General features: G+C 38.6%; 1 protein-coding gene across 3 annotated transcripts; it reads right to left on the minus strand.

Moving 5' to 3' along the window:
• Positions 1 to 14,273: 14,273 nt before the first annotated feature.
• APRR2 (CheY-like two-component responsive regulator family protein) lies at positions 14,274 to 21,533 on the minus strand. Of its 3 annotated transcripts, none has more exons than XM_089979992.1 (11): positions 21,454 to 21,533; positions 20,724 to 20,956; positions 19,830 to 19,906; positions 19,517 to 19,583; positions 19,192 to 19,238; positions 19,003 to 19,080; positions 18,298 to 18,882; positions 17,682 to 17,822; positions 16,947 to 17,261; positions 16,785 to 16,850; positions 14,274 to 14,697 (listed from the first exon to the last, which is right to left on the minus strand). In XM_089979992.1, exons 2-11 carry the CDS (start codon positions 20,851 to 20,853, stop codon positions 14,467 to 14,469), a joined length of 1,737 nt encoding a protein of 578 aa, XP_089836118.1. In that variant the 5' UTR covers positions 20,854 to 20,956; positions 21,454 to 21,533; the 3' UTR covers positions 14,274 to 14,466. The 3 variants fall into 3 exon arrangements, with proteins under 3 accessions (XP_089836118.1, XP_089836117.1, XP_089836119.1); XM_089979991.1 differs by lacking the exon at positions 21,454 to 21,533 and adding an exon at positions 21,180 to 21,343; XM_089979993.1 differs by lacking the exons at positions 17,682 to 17,822; positions 21,454 to 21,533 and having other exon boundaries at positions 20,724 to 21,343.
• Positions 21,534 to 21,835: the final 302 nt, after the last annotated feature.

Here is a 21,835-nt window from a genome sequence, read left to right on the forward strand (position 1 = left end):
ATCATTTCCAGTTATGGCTAAGTTCTTAGCCATTACCAACATTTGATTCACATGATCGACTACGTTGTTTGACTCTTTCATCTTTTATGAGTTGTATTGTTCTAGAAGAAGTTGAATATGGGTTTCTGAAGTCATATCATACTTCTTTTTTACTTCTTCCATAATTTTTTTTGCGGTGTCAAAGTCTTCAAATACTCGGATGAGCTCATCTTGCATGAATGTTAAAAGAGTTGCTCGAGCAAGTGGATCATCTTTGATAAACTTATTATAAGTTTTATTCTCTTCTTCACTAGATTTATCAGTTAGTGAAGATTTCATATTATTCAATACATGCAGGATCTTGTCATGTGTTAATAAATACTCCATCTTCCTCCACCACATTCCAAAATTCATCCTATTGAGTTTTTCAATTTTAGATAACTCAACCATGACTATTCGGTTTGTCATTTTCTTAATTATAAATAAATATTAGAATTAATAAAACTATTTCAACTAATATTTGTGAATATAACTAGTTTCAATCCTTCTAAACTAGTTTAGCATGCAATAGTGTCTTTAAATATGCAAGAAATACACAAAATTGTTAAATTTTTAAGCACTATTGACAAAAAATAAGTATTAGGTAGTTTTCATAAACTCAAGACCACCTTCCTGCAATTTCAAAAAATAAAAGAAGAGATTTTGTGTAAGCAAAAACACAGAAACATGTTTTTGCAACTTTCTGAGTTAAACAAAAAGTTTTGACCCTCTTTTTATAATTTTAGAAAAGATCAATATCCTTTCTGTAAATATTCAGTAAAGTAGAATGTTGTCTGAAATTATCTAAGTTTATTAGAAAAGGAGAACCACTTTTCTATAATTCTAGAAAAGCAGAAGCCTCTCTAAGCAGAAAAACAAAATAAAAACCTCAAAACTAAATCTTTCTGAGTTAAACAGAATGTTTCAACCCTCTTTTTATACATTCGAAAAACAAAAAGCTTGTTTCTACAAAAAATGATAAGCAAACTTCTTTCGGAAAAAATCTGTAAGTAAGCCTCTTTTTGGAATTTTTAGAAAATAAACCCTTTATGCAAAATTATTTTGGGAGTTCTTAATGGAATTAACAAGAATTATTGGACTTAAACAAATTTTTTTTAAGAAAAGAAAAATCAGAAGAGGGTTCTCGACCCTTTTCTTCCAAAACCCTAACCTTTGCCCCTTTTCCGTTTGTTTGAGAGAAAAGTCGTCGCCATCTAGGGTTTTTCGGCAACAACTCACCGGAGAGGATGAGTCTCTTGCACGACGATGACCCGTCGGAGCAACCCCATGCCACTGAGCGTCCTTCAGTCGCCTCCAATGTCAATGAAAGGGATGATTGCCGAAACCCCTCTTTGTTCAGAGATAATCTGTTTTTTTTTTTTTTCATTTCTCCTCTTCGACGATGCATCCCCGCTCTGAAGAATGGGTATTCCGGCAGCGACGCTCTTCACCAAAGGTGGCAGATGGCGGCCTCTCTGGTGATGCTCGCCTGCTTCGTCCGACCCATCACCACTAGCCATCGCCGATGATAGATCCAACGAGATTTGGAGAGCGTGAACAGAGGAAGCCCTTTCGGGTTTCCCTTTTCAATTTTCTGAAAAAAAAATGGAAAATGGAAGGTGTCATCTACCTGCTCCATTTGACCCTTTGAGGATCGGGCCACCACTGGCAAGGTAAAAGCTTCTTTTTTTTTGTCTTAACAACTCAACCCCCGCCCCTTGCTGCTGCATGTGTTCTCTGACGAGAGGGTGGGTGCCTCTTCTGACGATCAAATGCCTCTTCCATCGATCTCCGGCGAGAGAGTGAAGAGGGCAACAACTGAACCCTCTTCCCTTTTTTTTTATTGTGTGCGGGGACCATCGAAAAAAAATGGTGGCCTATCTACCTTCCGCTCACCTTTTCCTGTTGATTTACATTGTACAAGGGTCTGCATGCCGATGATGATTCAATAGAATCCGATGACTACTCGCTAGCGTCTGGCATTGCCCTTTTCAGCATCTCTTGGCCAGACAACAATTTCCGTTAAGGGGTTCAACCACCCTTGACACACTGATCTCCCAACACAGTCCCTCTATCTCTCTTTCTATTTCTGGTGAGAGCCACCTTAAGGTGTTGTTCACCCAAACAGAAACATGGTACAATTTATTTTCTGAAAAACAATATATATCTTATTGACCGTTTTCGTTAAATTCCCCCTTTTTTTTATGTTGGCTGATTTCCATGACTACGAGCGCACTTGATTCTGATGGGTGCACACGATCACAACCACAAGAAGAGATTGTCTTGCTCTGATACCAATGTTGAAAACTTCAAATGCAGAAATGCAAAATTTTGATGGGCTGAAGCATGCCCTGTTACGCTGGAAATTGTTAGAGAAGGTCCACACTTTTCAACCCTCTTATGCTGCAATAATTCTATCACATTCAGAGAATTTGAATTCAATATATTTTCCCATACTCATATACTACATTTATAAGGGGTTCAAGCTTGGGACACATCCCTGGGAGAAATCCCTTCTGCCCCAAGAGACACATCTCTTGGTGTTTCATGTCTTATTATCTGATTATTTTATATTTAATATATTTATAATTTAACTGTTACATTGAACAATTGTAACCTTTGAGAGAAAGTGACTGTTGGGATGGCCTCCCAACAGGTCATCTTATGGCTACACGACCTTACAATTTTTGTGCATTATTGCTAGGTACATCGCCAAAGACAATGGAGTTCATGATCTAGATCATCTCAGCCATGATCCCAAATGTTATAATTGCTGGAGTTCATAAACTTTATCATAGTTGCGGGGGTTGCCAAATGCACTAATGAGTCAACATCTTTCATCTCACACAAATGGTGCCTTGGTGATATCTTAGCTGAACTTTGATATGCTACAGGTTGGTCAAAACAGGAATAAGATCCATATATACTATTGGTCATCCATCCCAATGTCACAAATATTAGTATTTGGGATTTTCTTGGCGAGAAAAAAATCTCAATAAATTCTGAAGGAACCTTTTTAGGGAAACCTCATGAAAATATCAGCATATGTAAAATTTTCAAACAATATTGATTTTAAGAGGAAAATTTTGCCTTGATTTTAACAGGAAAAAATTGTCCATCTCATAGATGGAGGCATTTTTCTTATCAAAAAAATTTGATTTTGAGGGCGGCCTTCAAACTAATCAAATCACTAACATTTTCTCAACCCAATTTTCTCATATCACACATAAAAATAAAACATTTTCATAAAAGCAGGAAATTAAATCTCATAGGAAAAGAAAAGTTTGTGTATGAGGAGTTTTCATATGAAAGCTTTTGTTTGTGAAAAGTTTTATTTATCTTGTTCGTGCAATATGAGAAAATCAGGTTGGAAAATTGTTAGTTTTTTTATTAGGGTGAATGCTACCCTCAAAACTGAACTTTTTATAGGAAATATTTCTCTATTTCTGAGTTGAAGGATTTTTTCTTGTCAAAATCAAGGCAAAATACAAAAGTTCACCTTTCAAACAATTTCTATTGTTTGGAACGAATGGAAAAGTTGCCACTTTCCCTTTTTGAATTGCATTTTTCTTAGCATTTTCATACTTTCGAACGTGCCCTCTGGTGGATCTGTTGAAGGATTGATCCAATTAAGATCTCAAATTGGTAGATGACCAAGCAAGGTCTATTTCATGTCATGCTAATACAAAGTTGGAAGTTATGCACATTCTTGTGACACATCGCCAAAGGCAATGGAGTTCATAATCTGGATCACCCCAACCATGATCCCAAATGTTGTAATTGCTGGAGTTCATAAACTTTGTCATGGTTGTTGGGTTGCCAAACACACTAATGTGCGAACATCTTCCATCTCACATAAATGGTTGGTCAACGATATCTTGGCTAAACTTTGTTGTGTAACAGCTTAGTTAGACTAGGAAGAGGATCCATATATAAGATTGGTCATCCATCTCTGTAACACTCAGATTTTTCAAAATGATACTTGGTCAAAAATTCATGATTTTTTTTCTTTGTAGCAAAATTTAGAAAAAGTTTTTAGCAGTGAAAATAGACGATAATGAGTCATCGATTTTAGAAAACGTTGGGCAAGTCACAGATATGTGGTCAAACACTCATTGACCATAAAAAATGTTCAATTTATCAAAACAAGTTATTTATTACAAACATCACTGCTTGAAAAAACAATATTCTATGAAATTGATTTTATAAATGAAAAGGTTCAACACTGTCTGAAGAAACCCTCAAACTCTATGCCACATTGCTTTGCATATCGCATTGCAGGTTCATTACATGTATTTCCTATAAAACGGAGTCAGAACCATCGTTGGTCTGGTAGGAAAGCATTCAAAGCAAGTATAAACCGTAAAAATACAAAGAACCACTTAGGGTCACAAATTAGAATGACGTTGCTCAAGTCTCCATGACTTAGCATATATCATAAAAGCCTCTTCAGGGCCACGGTTGGAACATCATCGCTTAAGTCTTCATGACTTAGCATATCGGTATTCCATAAATTCAAGCAAGAGCTCCTCGAACTTAGCTTAGTCGTGCAGATACAACAGGGGTCCTTTGCCCTATCGGTCCAGTAGTGTACCGATATCAACATCTTTCACAAGGTTATGCATGAACCATCAGAACAACACATATTCATCCATTGTTGAACCTATAACTAATGCATTGTTTTGATATTAATCGTTCACCCCTGGTACGTGGAAGAAGCATGAACTTCAATATCAGTGTGACGTTCTGTGGGTTTATTATGCTATGTATTTTATATATTCTAGAGGCCTGATGACTTTGTCCATGATAGGGCGATAGTCGTAACTCATATTGGGATAAACCCCACAAGACCGTTTTGAATGCATCCTTCTACTGCAGTAGTGAGATTTAATCCTTAGATCTTAAGGATAACCTGACCTTTAAACCTCTTGAGTAACAAAAGGTCCCTTGAACTCTTTGGTTCATAAATAATTCATGTCACTCACGGTTGTACCATCACCATCTGCCACGATGAGCATAAGTCCTGACAGGGTTCAGCGACGTAATCTTTTTTATAGGACTTTGAATACCACACCGGCAAACCAATGCAGGAAAAATATGTATTCCAACCCCATTCAATATTTTGAAACACGAGTCACCCGTGTGGTCTACGGACTACTGTTATGTTTTATTTATATGCATGCAAGACCCCGCTCTCAGCATCTATGACCTTTACGAGCGTTTCACCCCTTTTGGGTGGACAACCAACTCTAGCATAACAGCCCTTACGAGTCTTGTTGTATAATAGTGTTTCACATGGGCATGCATAGACAATGATCACCTTAGATCGACTGCTCGGCATATGTATTCGCAATGAACACTGACCTAGTCAATGTGTAATGGTTACTCTGGTGCATCGGCCCTTACGAGTACGATGCTCCTGCAGGTGGAAGTTGAACGAGTCATTCAGGCAAGCTTCCAACAATAGGGGCATCATCATGCCATTCAAACTAGCTCACACATGTATTTTGCTAAAAAAATTTGGCAACACTTCCTTTGTTTGATGGAGGAAGTGTCACGATCCTTTTTACTATAGAAAGTAACTTATTAGAATTTTGGCAGAACCTCCTCTATTTAACGAAGAAAGCGCTACGCTCTTTCTAAGCTCGGTGAGCATCTTTCAGAAAATTTGGCAGCACCTCATCTCTTTGACAGAAAAAGTGTTATGTTCTTTTAAGCTCAGTGAATATCTTTTCATAAAATTCAGTAGCATTTTCTTTCTTTGACGACGGAAACGCTACACTCTTTTAAGTTCGGTGAACATCTTTTTAGAAAATTCGCCAGTACTTTCTCTCTTTGATGAAGGAAACACTATGCTTAATCGGGGATAGATGCGCAATGTTATGAATATTTTGCATCTACCATGGTTCGTTGGAAACTCAAACCCTAGTTAGGCCATATGCAAGTGACTTAGATTTTTACGTAAAAGCAATTTTGTGTAAAGATCAAAATCTTTTCAATAGGGGTTTCTTTCACCAAACAAAGTCTTGATCGAGGATGGGTATACAAAATCACATTTGGTGATAAGTGTAGATCTCCATTTGTATGCTTACTTATGATAACTATATGTAATAAAAGCAAGAGTCTGTGTACGATATAGCGTTGCGGCGTAAATAAAATATATGTACGATCCTGCTGATGAAATCAGACTAAATAACTTGAAGAAAGCAAATACGTATATATTTACTGGAAGTAGGAGCCTTTGCATCGTTTAGCATGACGACAATCCCAAATGCATAAGCAAATACATATATATTACAGAAAGTAGGAGTCTTGACACCGTTCGGCGTGACGACAATCTCAAAAGCATAAGCAAATACATATATATCATAGAAAGCAGGAGCTTTGGCACCATTCAGCGCAACGGTAATTTTAAAAACACACACACACACACACATATATATATATATATATATATATATATATATATATATATATATATATATATATATATATATATATTATAGAAAGTATGAGCCTTGACACCGTTTGGCATGACGACAATCTCAAAAGCATAAGCAAATACATATATATTATAGAAAGCAGGAGTTTTGGCACCGTTCAGCGCAACGGTAATTTTAAAAGCATAAACAAATACATATATATTGTGAAAAGCAGGAGCCTTATCATCGTTCGGTGCGACAACAATATAAAAAATATAAGCAAATACATATATATCAAGAAGACTAGAACTTTGGCACTGTTTGGTGCACAAACCTACCCATGCTAGGCGATGATGCTCCAACAAGGTAATTGAGGCACTACTAGGTCGTAGTTGGTATGTCCTTTACGTCTAGTACAGTCATAATCAAGAGTGTCACTCATAGATCTCAACGAAGCGACGATACGATGAGGTCTATATAAAAAACCTGATTAGACATAGTTTAGGTCCAACTGGGTTTGAACTTACCTCAATTGGGCTAGGCTAGGTCGGATGGGTTGGACCTAGTCAAAGGAATCATAGAAGAGGTCAAGCAGTCAGAGCTAAGAGAATTTATCCCAACTGAGTTTGATCTAGGTCAAGTGGGTCTAAGCTTACTACCTCAAGTAGGCTAAGTTTAAGTCAAGTGCGCTTAACTTAAGTTAAGACCAAAATAAAGAAAGGGAGAGAAAGGTTAACCTGGTAGGTTAAGTTGACTTGACCCAACTGAGCTCAGTCTAGGCTAGGCAGGTCCAAGCTCATTGCAAGTGGGCTTGGTCTAAGACAATTAAGCTTAACCTAGGCTAGAACCAAGAGAGAGAAGAGAGAAAGAGAGAGAGGAGGCTGAATTTTTTTTCTAAAGGGAGGGGGTCTCATCTTATTTATAGGAAAAAATATGGATCTTGGATCCATATAGGGTCTGGGTCTGATCTAGATGACCCACTGATCCAAGATCCAAACTTAGTGGCAAAGTAATTAAATGATATTTATGTCCCTATGAGGCCCACTTAATAATTCCATAGGATATTTATGTGAGGCCTCACAAGATATTTTTGTGAGGTTTGTCAGATATTTTTGTGGGGCCTATGTATTTTTGAGGTTTCGCAAATATTTTTTTGCAAAAAAATGTGAATACACCATTTTCTTTGTATCGACAAGACTAAGCGGGTTGGCTCGTTGAAATCTTCTAATTTTTTTTAGAAAAAGAATTATTGCTCTTTGACTGTTTGAGCATATATTTTCGAGGATATATACGGCCTAAGTATAATTGGCCCATTGAAATTTGTTTATTTTGTATTTTGAGTCAATACGATAATTTTTCATAAAATACCTCTTAGTTTTATTCTGAATTTATATTGAAAAATTATGGGTCTTACATCATTACCCATTTAAAAGAATTTTGTCCTCGAAATTTTGTTATGAGTACTACGTGAATAGCTCAGAATATTTTTTTCGCATATTGGATTTACAATGCTATCAATAAAAAGACTACCTAGGCATGACGTTTCTCTCACTAGTATGTCAACGTATCCATCCTAGTCAAATATCGGATTAAACAATTTTGTAATCATTTACAAGGTATCTAAGTAGGTTTGGTGTGTCATTCACCTAGTTCGTTATCGCATTCATTCTAATCATAACCTCATATCATGATCGATGAAAGTATGCTTCATGTATCTAAGTTTAAATTACGCTACAACAATGCTTATCATATCTATGAAATTTTCAAGGATAAACATAATGTACTCTCTCGCTTCATGGGTAATGTTCTTCACTAATTATTGTGGGGAGCTAGCCTTGTCTCCAAAAATAGCTTCATTCCTTTCCTTAAGTATATGGGACATATTATAACATGAAAGGCTATAACTCAACTTTCTTAAACCTTTTTCTCTTTAAATTTTTGCTCTTCTCATCTCTCTAATTCCTCACACTTGCTACATGCTGCCATCTTCTGCCAAAGTAGATGGCCACCCTTTCCCAAATCCGCGTAACCCCCGTGCACTTGAGAAATAGGTATTCCTCTAACTGTTCCTCCTTTTTGCACAACTCACATCTGCTGGCCAATTGAAAGTCTAGTTTCTTCAAACAGTTTTGAGTAAGCAGTTAATCCCCTATAGCCAATCTGAGAGTGATACCGCCCTCAAAGGAGCTTTTTTGTGCCACACCTTATTGTAGATGCCCTTGACTTGCCTTTGCTTTCCACTTGATTTCATCACGGTTCTCGAGATTCCACGTTTATTCTTCCACCTACTTGGTGACCTGTTGAGATAGGTGTACCCTAAGGTCATGTTTGATGGCTTGTCCATGGTTGGACGAAATGAACAAAAAGAACGGAACACAACATTGGTTTTGTTCATTCTGTAATAATTGTTTCAAGTCCAATGCTTGTTTGGACCGTACTCAAATGCCATGTTCCAAATGTCCGTTGTTTGATGATGATGTGCAAACTTGGACAATCAAGGATAATGGGTCGAATTACTTCATTTTGGATTGTCCATCATTTTACATGTTTTAACAAATTTATTATGGTTTTTTGCCCGGATAAGGATTCAATTTTGGAATTATATCTAAAATCATGATATATGGTGTGTTTGGATTGACATATCATGCTGGATATGATCCTTCTTCTGGCGAGGTACCCGTGTGCCTCAGAGTCGCCAATGAATCTCACAATATTTGGGTGCCTCAGAGTCGCCAACATCATCACCTCCTGAGTAAACTGTTGTTCTGTGCTTTCTCCGGGTTATTCTCAGGCCTCTCCAATATCTTGATTGCCACATCCTCACCGTTATAAGTACCACCGTTATAAGTACCCCTGTAGAGCTTACTGAATGCTCCTTGAGCAAAGGCAGTACCCATACTAAGCCTATTCGAATCGATTGTACATTCATCATATTGTTCCAGACCGTTGGTCGGGTACCGATTGTCCATCAAGGCTCGCGCCAATGCATCTTCAGCGAGTGTGTGGGAGACCGACCACACCAGGCTTATATACACTTCGACCAACAGACCCATTGGTAACCAGTACCAATACTCGGGTAAGTCATTATGTTAGGTGCTAGTGGGGTGTTCGAGTCAACACTGTTGTCGGCCATGGACATTGAAATCGATCCATCAACATTGCCCATCTGCAAGCTGCCCATGCTATCAATCGACATATGTGAACCTAGGGGTGGCAATCGTGTCGGGTTGGCGGGTTGACCCGACGGGTTGGCGGGTCAGCATACCTCAACCCGAAATAAACAGGTCGGTTGTGGCAAACACGAACCCGGCCCGTTTAATAAACGGGTAACCCGACATGACCCGCCAACCCATTTAATAAATGGGTTGGGTCGGGTAAACGGGTTCTCAGGTTGGCAGGTTGGCAGACGGGTTGGCGGGTTGACCCGCCTGCCTAACCCGTTTATTAAACGGGTCAGCCGGGTTGGCATACCCCCAACCCGAACCCGTTTAATAAACGGGTTAGGCGGGTCGACCCGTTTATTAAACGGGTTGGCTTAAGCCCAACCCGAACCCACCTAAGAGGCGGGTTGGCGGGTCGTGTCAGGTTTTGCCACCCCTATGTGAACCCTCGCCGAGACAGATGTACTCTGGAATAAAATTGAAGAAATTCTCATTGTTTCCAATACCCCCAAATTTGGAACCCTCAACCATCTTCTCCTATTCTTGCTTCTATTTTCTTCTCCGAAAAAAAATCAAAGAATGCTTCTTTTCAGCATCTGTTTTCCTTTTTTAGACACCCCCAAAAGAGAACGCCTAATCAACTAAACACCAACAACAAAAAAGGAGAAAGCCCCAACTCATTAGTAGACTCATCTCGGGTTTTCTCCACTAGCATTGAACTGAATTCCAAAGACTATGAAAGATTCTCAGAGAATTCGGCAAAAAACGAAAAGTATAAGGAGGAAAGAAACAGCCAAAAGAACTCATTAATGTGCAATCAAACCCTCGATTCTCACTGAATGCTTGTAACTACCAAACCGGAAACCCCAAAAGATCAAAACCAAACGCAAGGATTCATCAATCGAGAAAAATCTACTTAAGGAAAAAAATCATAAAAGATACAGAGGTAACCAGAAGAAATTCATCAATCGAGCAAAAAAAGCATTTACCGATAACAAAATTTCTCTCCTTCCCGCTTTTCTCTCAACGATTTTACCCGCCACAATCCATCTTCATCAATATCTGGACCTAAATCCCTATAATTCCCAGAAACCACTTAACCAGCAATAAAGAAATCAAACCTTATGCTACCATCAAAATTCCACCGAAGAACACCCCATCTTCATCAATATCTGGACCTAAATCCCTATAATTCCCAGAAACCACTTAACCAGCAATAAAGAAATCAAACCTTATGCTACCATAAAAAATCCACCGAAGACCCCCCCACCCCCCCCCCCCCCCCCAAAAAAAAAAAAAAATAAGATACGAAGGAAAACGCTCGACTTACACGGAGAAAAATGAGAAGACTTCCTCGTAGATCTGCCGAAGAGGGAGCGAATCGGGAGAAGGAGGGATCAGGGGAGGAGAGGAATTCAGGGTTAGGGTTTACTCTCTCTCTCTCTCGTCTTCGCCCTGGTAAACACGAAGGCGGAGAAGACCAGTAACAAAAGAGTGAGAGACCGACCAGAGAGAGAGACGCATCGACGGGCACTGCGCGCCCGTCGATGCATTTTTTTTCTTCCCTTTCGTTCCCGTTCATTTTGTAACAGGGGAGGGGGTGGATCGCAAATCACAAACAATTATGGACGCGGCGGACGTGCGAAACGCCGCCCACCGCGTCCAATGTTTGTTGAAAATCGTCGTTCCCTGCGTGATTTTCGTCCAAATCACTCTGGGAACAGCGCATCAAACATAGCCTAATATCCACCAGTTTCATAAGTTGTGCACAGTTTTCATCAACGATATCTCCTATATAGATCTGACACAAATCCTTGTACAAAATATGCTTAGAGTTTAGAGGTAGCTGAAGGATTAGAGGGCCCTAAAACATTCATGGGTCGAACCAGAACTCTGTGTCTTTACCATCCCTTACCTCCTACTGAATTCCTTCAACTAGAGTCACTGCTCAACATCGGACACCCCTTCATTCATGGGACTAGGGGTGTCAATCCTGTCGGGTTGACGGGTCAGCATACCTCAATCCGAACCCGACCCATTTATTAAACGGGTAACCCGACACGACCTGCCAACCCGTTTATAAACGGGTTGGTTCGGGTAAACGGGTTGGGGGGTTGGTGGGTCGACCTGCCCGCCTAACCCGTTTATTAAACGGGTCAGCCGGGTTGGCATACCCCTAACACGAACCCGACCCGTTTAATAAATGGGTTAGGCGGGTCAACCCGTTTATTAAACGGGTTAGTTTAAGCCCAACCCGAACCCGCCTAAGAGGCGGGTTGGCGGGTTGTGTCAGGTTTTGCCACCCCTACATGGGACACTACCAATTGCTTCTTTTGAACCCATAATGATTATCTGTGCATGTATTTGACTCTCAATAAGGAGACCCAAAGGCTACTAGCATTATGGCAAATTTTTTCAAGCTAACTTGGTCAATGCCGTTTTATTTGTCTCTTCAAGGCCCCTTATCCCCAAACTTCCTTCTATTTTGGGTTTGCAGACTTGCTCCCAACTCATAAGATGGGGATGCCTGTGATTGTCATGCTCATGCCAAAGAAAGCTGCTTATGATCTTTTCCATTTCCTGAATGATGGAAGTAAGAAGGCAAAGGGATCTCATCCAATAGATCTGAAAGGAGGTAAGCACTGATTGGATTAGAACAATTCTGGCAGCCAAAGCCAGAAATCTACCATGTCATGAATCCAGTTGTGCCCAAAATTTCTTTATTAACTTTCCACGCGTTTTCTTTTTTCAGCCTTGCCTAGAAAAGTGGCAGACCCAAGTAGGAAACAGGAAGGGATTGAGTTTTTCAGCCCGTCCATTGTTGGGTATGAGAGATTCGAGCATGAGACAAATTAAAAGGAACAAAAATGGTCTTGTGCATACTGATCTGGAGGTCAGATTGTTGCTCAAATTTATCCAGTAAGGAGATAAAAAGTTGTATAGAGTGTCTTTTGTTCTTAATAAAAAATAAAGCATTATCTGCATAAAAACTATGGTGTCACTTGAATCTTCTCACCTTTAATGGGACTATTTGACCCCTCTTTACTGTCTGATTCATATAGTGGGCCAGTCTTTTCATAACCAACAGGAAGAGGTAAGATGACATTGGGTCCCCTTGTCTGATGTTCCTGCAAAACATTTCACTTGCTTCACAATTAATGGCAATGGCAAATTGGGGAGATTTCACGCACTGCATTATAGCCTCAATCCAATTATAACCAAACCCAAACTTCTTAAGAGTGACCCAAAAATGTCATTTCATCATGTTATATGCTTTCACCAAATCAGTTTTAGACATCACACATTGTTGTTTCCCCATTGTCATAGAGTCTACCATCTCATGGCTAGGAGGATGTTATGTTGAATTGATCTCCCTTTCAAAAAGGTCATTTGATTCTTGCTTATGATCATTTCAAGTAGTCATCTTGGTGATTACCTTGTATACAAAATTGCATAAACTGGCTGAATCTACTCACTCTCTCCACTCTAGGAATAAAAGCAATATTTGTGAAATTGATGTGTTTGAGGATTTTCCTTGTATTTAAAACGCTCATTATTGTCCACCATACATCACCCCCAATGATATCCCAGTATTTGTAGAAAAATAGGCCAGAGAAGCCATCAGGTCCTGGAGCACTATCAGCATCAAGTTCAAAAACCGCCGTCCGAACCTCAATTTCTCCTACCCTTGTGTTCATCTCTCGATCCTCCTCCTCTGTCACAAGTTTAATCTTTGAAATATATAATTAAAATATTGAATATATATATATATATATATATATATATATATATATATATTCACATTAATAACATACTAATATCATGATACGAGACTAAAGACTCACCTAATATGGTAACACCTCTTTTTGTGTTCAAGTATAGAAAAATAATATACATATATAAACTCTAATTTCTTTATATAACTATGTGAACCGAGCTTAATTGGGTTTATCGAGCCTAACCGAGCTGAACTACCTATTCAAGCTCGGCTTCTTAAAGTGAGCCTAAACCTTTGTTCAAGCTCGGCTCATTTATTTTTTGAACGAGCTCCAACCGAACTTAAACTGGTTGAGCCCGAGCCAAGCTAGCCCGGCTCCTTGTGCATCCCTAATTGCCATAGAATCTACTATCTCATGACTTAGGAGGATGTTATCTCGAATCGATCTCTCTTTCAAAAAGGCTATTTGATTCTTGCTTATGATTATTTCAAGGAGTCCTCTCATCCTATTTACAATAATTTTGGTGATAAGCTTGTATACAAAGTTGCATAAGCTGATTGGTCTGAACTGGCGAAATCTAATTGCTCGAACAAGAACAGTAAGGATTTTCCTGTGCTGCATATATCACTTCCAACGATATCCCAGTATTTGTGAAAAAATAGTTTCATTATCAGGATCAAGTTCAAAAACCGCCTTCCAAACCTCCATTTCTCCTACCCTTGTGTTCATCTCTCGATCCTCCTCCTCTGTCATAAGTATACTTAAATCTTTGAAATATATAATTAAAACATTGAAAATATTTTATATATATATATATATATATATATATATTAATAACATACTAATATCATAAAAAAATGGGATATTGTCAAAATACATGCTATTTTGAAAATGTCATGTTTCATGATAAATTTGAGAGATTTTCCAAAGATGGACGATCTTTGAGCCTACTGTTCATCCAATGGAATTCGATCCATTTATTGAGTATTATTTCCGTAATACATGGATGTACACGACATTTCATATTTTCAATTAGCAGGTGAAGTGGCTGAAAAAAAAAAAAATCCGAAGCTGATTGGGACATAATAATATGATGCCATGTCAGACGATGAGGCCGGGACCCAGCGAGAGCACTAGCAGGCTTCATTATAGGCAAACCCCCCCAAACGAACCCGTGGGACCCACAGAGAAGGGCGGATGGGAGCCGTGCGATGGAGGGCTCTTCGGTCGCGAATTGGACGGTGGGATGCGGCTGATGCCATGCCTGTGGAGCTCCGAGAGGACGCTCTCAACGGAGGGTGGCTTGAGTCCAATGGGAAGGGGCAGCCAAGGCTTGCTGATGGCCTCCCTCACCGCCTTGTCTATCACCTCCTCTGTCTGCAGCAGATGACCACATGATGCACACATCACATCTGACAACATGAATGGATGCATATGACAAGTGTATGATGGACATAGGCATGCAATCATGTGAATGGCATGAAGCCCATGATGCATGGGGTGCTTTTTACGTAAGGGGTGAACCAAAATGGCATGCAACCATGTTAGGTGACTGTTATGACTGATATCATCACATGCAACCACCATGAAAATAGAATGGTACACCATGCATGCCTCACGCCTGCTTGTTTGATTGTCGCACAAACAAATGGAAAACACCCTTTAGCTTAAAACCAGTTAATATTCACGGGGAAGAAATTACTGAAAAAAATAGTCGAGTTTAATGTGTGTGTGTCTGGTGCAGATGTGCATACGGCATCAATGAGTTGTAACGAGCACCTTATTGCTCATGTTTTTCTAAGTGAATTCAACCTTGCAAATAGGATCTACATGGTCTGTTTGTTTGGTGGGGAACAACTTTTGAATCATCAGAATCTGGTGTGTGTACAGGATTTTCTGTTGAGTCAAAAATCAAAGGCCAGAAATGCACCAGATTTTCATGACTTAAGAAAAGGTATTTTTATGTTGAAAATGCATGATCTAAGAGTTGATCTCTATCAAATTGCTATGTTGAAAATGCATGATCTAAGGGTATAAAAGGGCCTTTATATGCTACTGTAGCCATTACCTTATCTACAACACCTTTTCTTTTCTTTGTTTTGTTTTGTTTTTTCATGAAACTAACCTTACAAATGTGATCTACATATTTCATTATGGGAATAGGCTATTGAATAATCCAATTTTGACACATAGGCAAGATTGTATAAGGCTTAAAAAATCGATGGCCTACAATGTGTGATACTTTCCTAGTTCATAAAATCATGTTTTTTCATAAAACAAGACTATTTTCAACATGCTGAATCCATCCATGAGGTCATATTGGATCAAAATAACCTGAGCATGGGAGATCTAGAGGTGTTTGTAAGTAATGTCGTCATTACTAAAACATTATCCGATAGAAAATTATATATATATATATCGGTGCTAAATGAAACATGCTATTGGATTTTCAGGGTTTTTCCAAATTCTGACCATATATAGGAATCAGTTCTTGGAGCATTTGATTCTGATGCATGGATAGGTCTTTATAAGGTTTTAAAAATCAATGGCCTACAAATTTCATAATTTTTTAAGACTCCAAATACCATTTTTTTCATGAATCAGTCATGTTGAACACATCTGTACGTTCAGAATTTTGAAAAGAACACCGGAAATCCAATAAAATGATTTTTATTACTGTGCCATATTTAGCACGGATGTATTATCCTATATATATATAATGTTAAGAGGATTAATTCAACAATCCACATTTGGATCTGTTCCCGTTAGATCCATAGCTATATAGAAATCGCACATCCAAAATGTTAATTCATGAAGTTGGTGTTACAAATAAGTTAGTATCCTCAGTTGGCAGGTATAAGAATAATGCTTGCTTGCTAAACCATTTGACTAAACTCCAAAGTATGCAATTGAGGCGTGTCAATTCTTGACACAACCTGTAGGCCTTTATACAGTTTTTTGACAGCAACATCAATGAGGTTTTTCTATAGCAGAATAAACTAAATATTTTGACAAGCTGCAGTATAAAAAATCGTATGCATCAAATGTTTCTTTAGATTTAGTCAATGATCCAGCTATATCTTGTTGCACGCATACAATTGTCTCCCTTCCAAAAGGCGCTTGTCCATGTGCCCAAGGACATATTAGATGCATCATGTAAACATGCACATTATATGTTCGTCAACATCAACACTCTCATGCATTGTACATGTAAATTTGCATGTGTTCACTATTGACCATTAGTAGCATGCATGAATGTAACATAACCATCTGCACAACAACATGAGTAATGCACTTGCCAACATAAATATCACCAAGGTTTCTCATCTATAAATGCCACTAGCTCACATGCCATGAATGTGATGCACCCAGTTCACGGACTTACTTCTTGGTGTGACAATGCATGCACTTACCCAACAGAATAAATCTATGCAATGCAAACATAGAGGAAAATAAAAACATACCGGGTAGAGATCAACAAAATTCCTCCATGACTCATCACTATTTTTCTCAGGATATACTGATGCATTCTGCACCAAAGTCAACAAGACATAGTCATCACATAAAAAATTAGCATTGCACACATGTCACACACACAGTCAATTACTAATAGAGAATGTACTCACTTGAGTGAAGTAAGAGGATGAAGGTTGGATGGGAACAACAGGGCAGCCCCATGCATCTACATGGTTCATCCATGGCCAACTTTTTGGTGCATACAATGGTGGAAAGCCAGTGTGTGCCCACGCCTGAGCAGGGGGATGGCCCCAAGCACGGTAATAAGTTGGCATTCCACAATTGGAATGCAATGGAGGAAAAGCCATGATTGGCCTATTAGTGTAGAGAACCCTCTGCATTTCCTGTCTATGTTGCGGCCAGTTCCGTCTAGTTGCAGCCTCATCTACCTTATGCATAGTATGTCTCCTATGCATCCTGTATTTCTGTTACAAAAATACAAGATGAAGAAAAATTTCAATACTCACATTGAAAAGAAGATACAGAGCAAGATTGACAAGCCAAAGAAATTCCATGTGTCTATGCTTTGCATGTCTATATTCATGCAATAGTGATTTCCAGTGCTTAAATCATCAAGTAAAACCCTATGCATGACTTTGTTTACATGTTATTAAATTGTAAAACCCCATCCCTTTTTATCTCTATTAGCGTCCTGTAACATTTAAGGATTTTAACACATCTTTCCTTTATCTTTTAAACAAGGCAACTTCCACAGATTTGATAGCACAGTTGACCAGCCAACCTTGGCAGAAAGTAAGAGTAGCAGAGAACTCCAGTTATCTAAGAAAGCTTAAGTTGTTTCTGTAAATTTCAGAAAGATTTGGTGCTCCTTTTGTCAGACTGACCTGGAGATGGCTAGCGACATTATGTCTGGTTAGTCCCTCTGCTTTCATCAATTCAAGTATCCTAGAAGGAATGGCTTGCTCTATTCCCAATTGCTCAACAGCCTGAACAAAGCGCCTATGCAACTCTGGTGTCCAATCAACCTTGAAAGAACCAAAGAGTTGAAGTAAGTTGCTACCCAAGAGAGCTGGTCAAACACTGAAGTAACTGCAAATATAGATGAGGAGAAAAGCTCAAAAAATGGGAGAGTATTTCAAGCACTGAAAGCCATAGATGGACCCAGATTAATGTGGCTCCAAGTTTTAGTCATTGACAAGTCAAAACCGGACCAGAATCAGTAGCATGTATTCAGCTCAGCCTATATGGTCAAGAGACTGGCAACTTGGGCCAGCATGCTACGCACCCAAGTTGATGAGATTGAACACTTGATTGAATTTTGTAAAAAAATTTAGATGCAACTGAATTAGAGCACCCCAATTGATCTTAGTTACTTTTGCCTCAAACTAACACTGCAACTCAAAAAAGGGAAAAGGATGGATTTGAAGCATAGAAAAAAATAAATAAAATCAAACTCTTTAGTCAAAAACACGAAATAGAGTTCATTTAAGGTATATCCACCTTCATTTTTTTCTTGGAGGCCTTCACAATAGAGGCATTGTGAGAAGTTCCCTTTTTAGTGTTAGCATCCTCAGTTTTATGCTCCACGTTCTCCTTACTTTGAGAATTCACAATAGCATGCATGACATCACTACTTCCATCAAACTTACAATCACCAGTTGAATTTACTTCGTCGTCATTCTTAGCAGAATCCAGTCTTGGAGGTGAATTCTCCATGCAAGAAGCAGGCTCACACACTGAACTCTTGCAAGTAATGTCAACAGATTCAGAGTCAGAGCAGTTAAAGTTCTTTAGTTCAATGGGCATTCCATCATTCTCTTTCTCGTCATTTACTGACCAGTGGGGTTGATCATGAATGTCTAATTGAGGAGTTGAAGTCACATCAAACTTCTCACTTGTTAGTGAAGGATCATTTTCACTTTCTGGTTCTGTTGGAACCTCCCAAGGCGGCGGAGAATTTTCTGGTTTTGGTTGGTCATAATTATTTGATTCAGTTCTGTCCTGTTGGAGCTGCAGCATAGATACTGCCACTTCCTTGATTGGTTTCAGAGATTTAGAAAGGGCACCTCCCCCTGCATTGAAGGCCTGCTCAGGGCTAATAGACTTAGAAATTTTTCAATTTATAGCTTAGCTTTCTAATACGCATGAAATGATGGAAGAATACATAATTACATCTAAAATATGGATGAAGATGTGTAGGGGCACCTTATGAACCACATGCTGCCATATGTTTTTAAGCTTGTCTTCAGACAATGGCTTTTGAAGGAATTCTGCTGCACCAAGCTGAAATGTTTAAAGAAAATAAATCAACCACATGCACAAACATCACTTTCACACATTCATTCACATGAATGTGTGGCTAGACATAGGAGACACTAAAAGAAGAGAACTCACTGCTATACATTTCATCATGGTGCTTATGCAATCTACATCTGAAATCACTGCAACAGGAAATTTGGAAGCATAAATCTAAGAATCTGAAAAACAAACCTCTGCATACTTCGGTCTTAGAATTATCGTCTACAGATGTAATTGACTGCTGAAATGTTATCACAGGAAACATGAGAAGAACAAGAAAGATCATGGAAGCTTATATAAAGGAGATGAAAAATGTCTGATAAAATATTAAGTGCTAAAACAAAACACTGAAGTAAAGCAACAAGCAGGGTAGTTGATACTAAATCGAGCATGTGGTGCACTTGAAACTTTTGATACTCACTTATCGTGGGTAGGTCCCGAACTGACTCAAGGAATTTGAAACATCCTTGGCTATTAACAGCATTCACCTGTAAAATCAAAGGATTGGCGATATAAAGCAACGCAGGAAAACCACGATAAATACATAAACTTTGACTCTTAGTTGTGTTAACATGTCAGCACATCTTCATAGGTTTGATTCAGTACAGAGGATGCCTTGTGAGGTAATGATTATGAAATATATTACATTTTAGCATGTTTTATGATGCTTTTGGGTGACTGTAATCAAAAGATTGGGCATGTTTATGGATGGCATAGTATGTGAAACTTCTTACCTCAACAATGGCAACATGGAAGCTGTTGGCATCACACACTGCTTCTAAAGCTTCATTCTCTTCAAAGAATGTAGAAACTGTGCAGAAAGCAGGTCAGAAATCACATGGAGTTTAAAATAAAATACAATTTTGGCAAGTAACTAATAGTATACCGATAAGATAGAGAATGAATGGAGAAAACCAGCGGCATTCAGCTCAAGAAACAAATAAGGAAATAATTTGGCAGCTTTGATGCCACAAGTTATCTCATTCATTTAATCAAAGTGATATGGAGAGTTTTGTTCTAAGTAGAGGTGCAGAAATATGAGCAACACCGGATGAGAATTAACCAAATGAATGATATTGTTGGTATTTCAGCAAAAGAAGGCATGTGCTCTATTAGGAAAAAGGGAAATATGAAGTTCTCCAACATGAACTATTGATTGCTCAATACTTGCAAATTAAACAAGCTTGTTTACTCCAAGGCATTATTTGAAATTCCATTGTAAACCGGGTAGTGACTACCATGAAACCTTTAATTTGATTTCATTTTTTTATATATACCAGGAACTCCGATCATGCCTTCGTACAGCTACCACAACGAAAAATTAGAATAATTATCCAACTCTTGGATCTCAGCAGCCAATTTGACAGATCCAAAGGATTATTCAAGAACTAATGCTATTATTGATGCAATCAGATAAGAAACAAGAAGTCCTCACAAAAGCCACTAACCGGTGGCTGGTCCCTTATAGACTAAACTACAGGAAGCTTACGTCTAAGGGATCATCTAGAAGCCACATAATAGCCATCATAACTTAAAAGATAGGAAATCACAAAAACAAAGTCCAGCACAAAATAATAGAACATGACACTCAAACAAAGTTCAGCAGAACGTAGAATATCAAGATTTACCAATATAATCCATTCCTTCTAGCTTAGACCTGATCTCAGCAGCAGAACGAGCGTCCTCTTCCAAAAGCAGAACCCTGAGACCTTTAGGGAAATCCTTCCATCCAGACAAGTCATCCGCAGAGGGAACCATAGTTGGTTCAGATCATTGACGGTCAACAACCCCAAAAATTGTGTCTCTTGTGGCATCCTCATCCATTGGAAAACAAAAAACCCTCCAAGATTTTCATGCCCCACTGGAAAAATTTTAGACCAACATGCGATTTCTCAACTCAAACTGAAGAACACATAATATACTAACTGAATAATAAAGCAATAAAACCATCAAGCAAAGAATCGCTAGTAAAACAGAACCGTAAACGCAAGAGAGTATAATCCCAGCATTCCTAGTCCTTGAAACTTTCTTTAAACTAGTAGAAAAATGGCTAAAAGCCTAAAACACAATTTTACGCAAGGTACCGTTCTCAACTCATCTACAAACTTCTATTATAACAACTCTCAAATCTTTGTGAAATTTCCACAATGGGGAGACTCAGGGATCCTAACTCCTAACACGATAAATCAAGCTCCCCAGCAACCCCGTCAACCTTAACTAGGCCATGCTGGCTGTGACTCCAATGAACATCTACTTCAAAGACAAGAAACAAGGAGAGAGAGAGAGAGAGAGAGAGAGAGAGAGAGAGAGAGAGAGAGAGAGAGAGAGAGAATGAAACAAGTGAAAAATAACACAAACCTCATCACAAACACCCATTTAAAGCTCCCACACAAAAGTCATTCACTGCGACATAGTAAAAGTCAAAAACAAGGTCACCCATTTCACCAAACACCATTAAACCATATCCTAAAGAGAAAAAGGATTCACATGCATGCAGAAAGTGAAAGGAAGAGCCCCTAGAAAAGATGTCTCTCTCTCAAGACACCTCTTCATATCAAAAATAAGCAAGTGGGCGCTCAAGAAAACCCGAGGATTCTACAAGCAGAACCCGAGAGACCATGATACCAATTAAAAGTCTAAAAAGGACGCAAAGGAAAAAACATCTTTATAGACTCGCATTTTGGATACAGGACAGGACTCTCTCGCACATTAAAAAAGGCTATGTTAGAAAAAAAGAAAA

The sequence above is a fragment of the Nuphar pumila genome, chromosome 11 (assembly GCF_984573655.1).
Source record: "Nuphar pumila chromosome 11, dmNupPumi1.hap1.1, whole genome shotgun sequence".
In the NCBI taxonomy this organism is placed as follows: domain Eukaryota; kingdom Viridiplantae; phylum Streptophyta; class Magnoliopsida; order Nymphaeales; family Nymphaeaceae; genus Nuphar; species Nuphar pumila.

Excerpts from the sequence above, each read along its gene's own strand:
- APRR2 (XM_089979992.1), bottom strand. The coding sequence starts at position 20,853 with ATGGTTCCCTCTGCGGATGACTTGTCTGGATGGAAGGATTTCCCTAAA. Across the intron at positions 19,907-20,723 it reads AGAAGGAATGGATTATATTG|TTTCTACATTCTTTGAAGAG; the intron begins GTAAATCTTGAT and ends CTTTCTGCACAG. Across the intron at positions 19,584-19,829 it reads TCCATGTTGCCATTGTTGAG|GTGAATGCTGTTAATAGCCA; the intron begins GTAAGAAGTTTC and ends TTGATTTTACAG.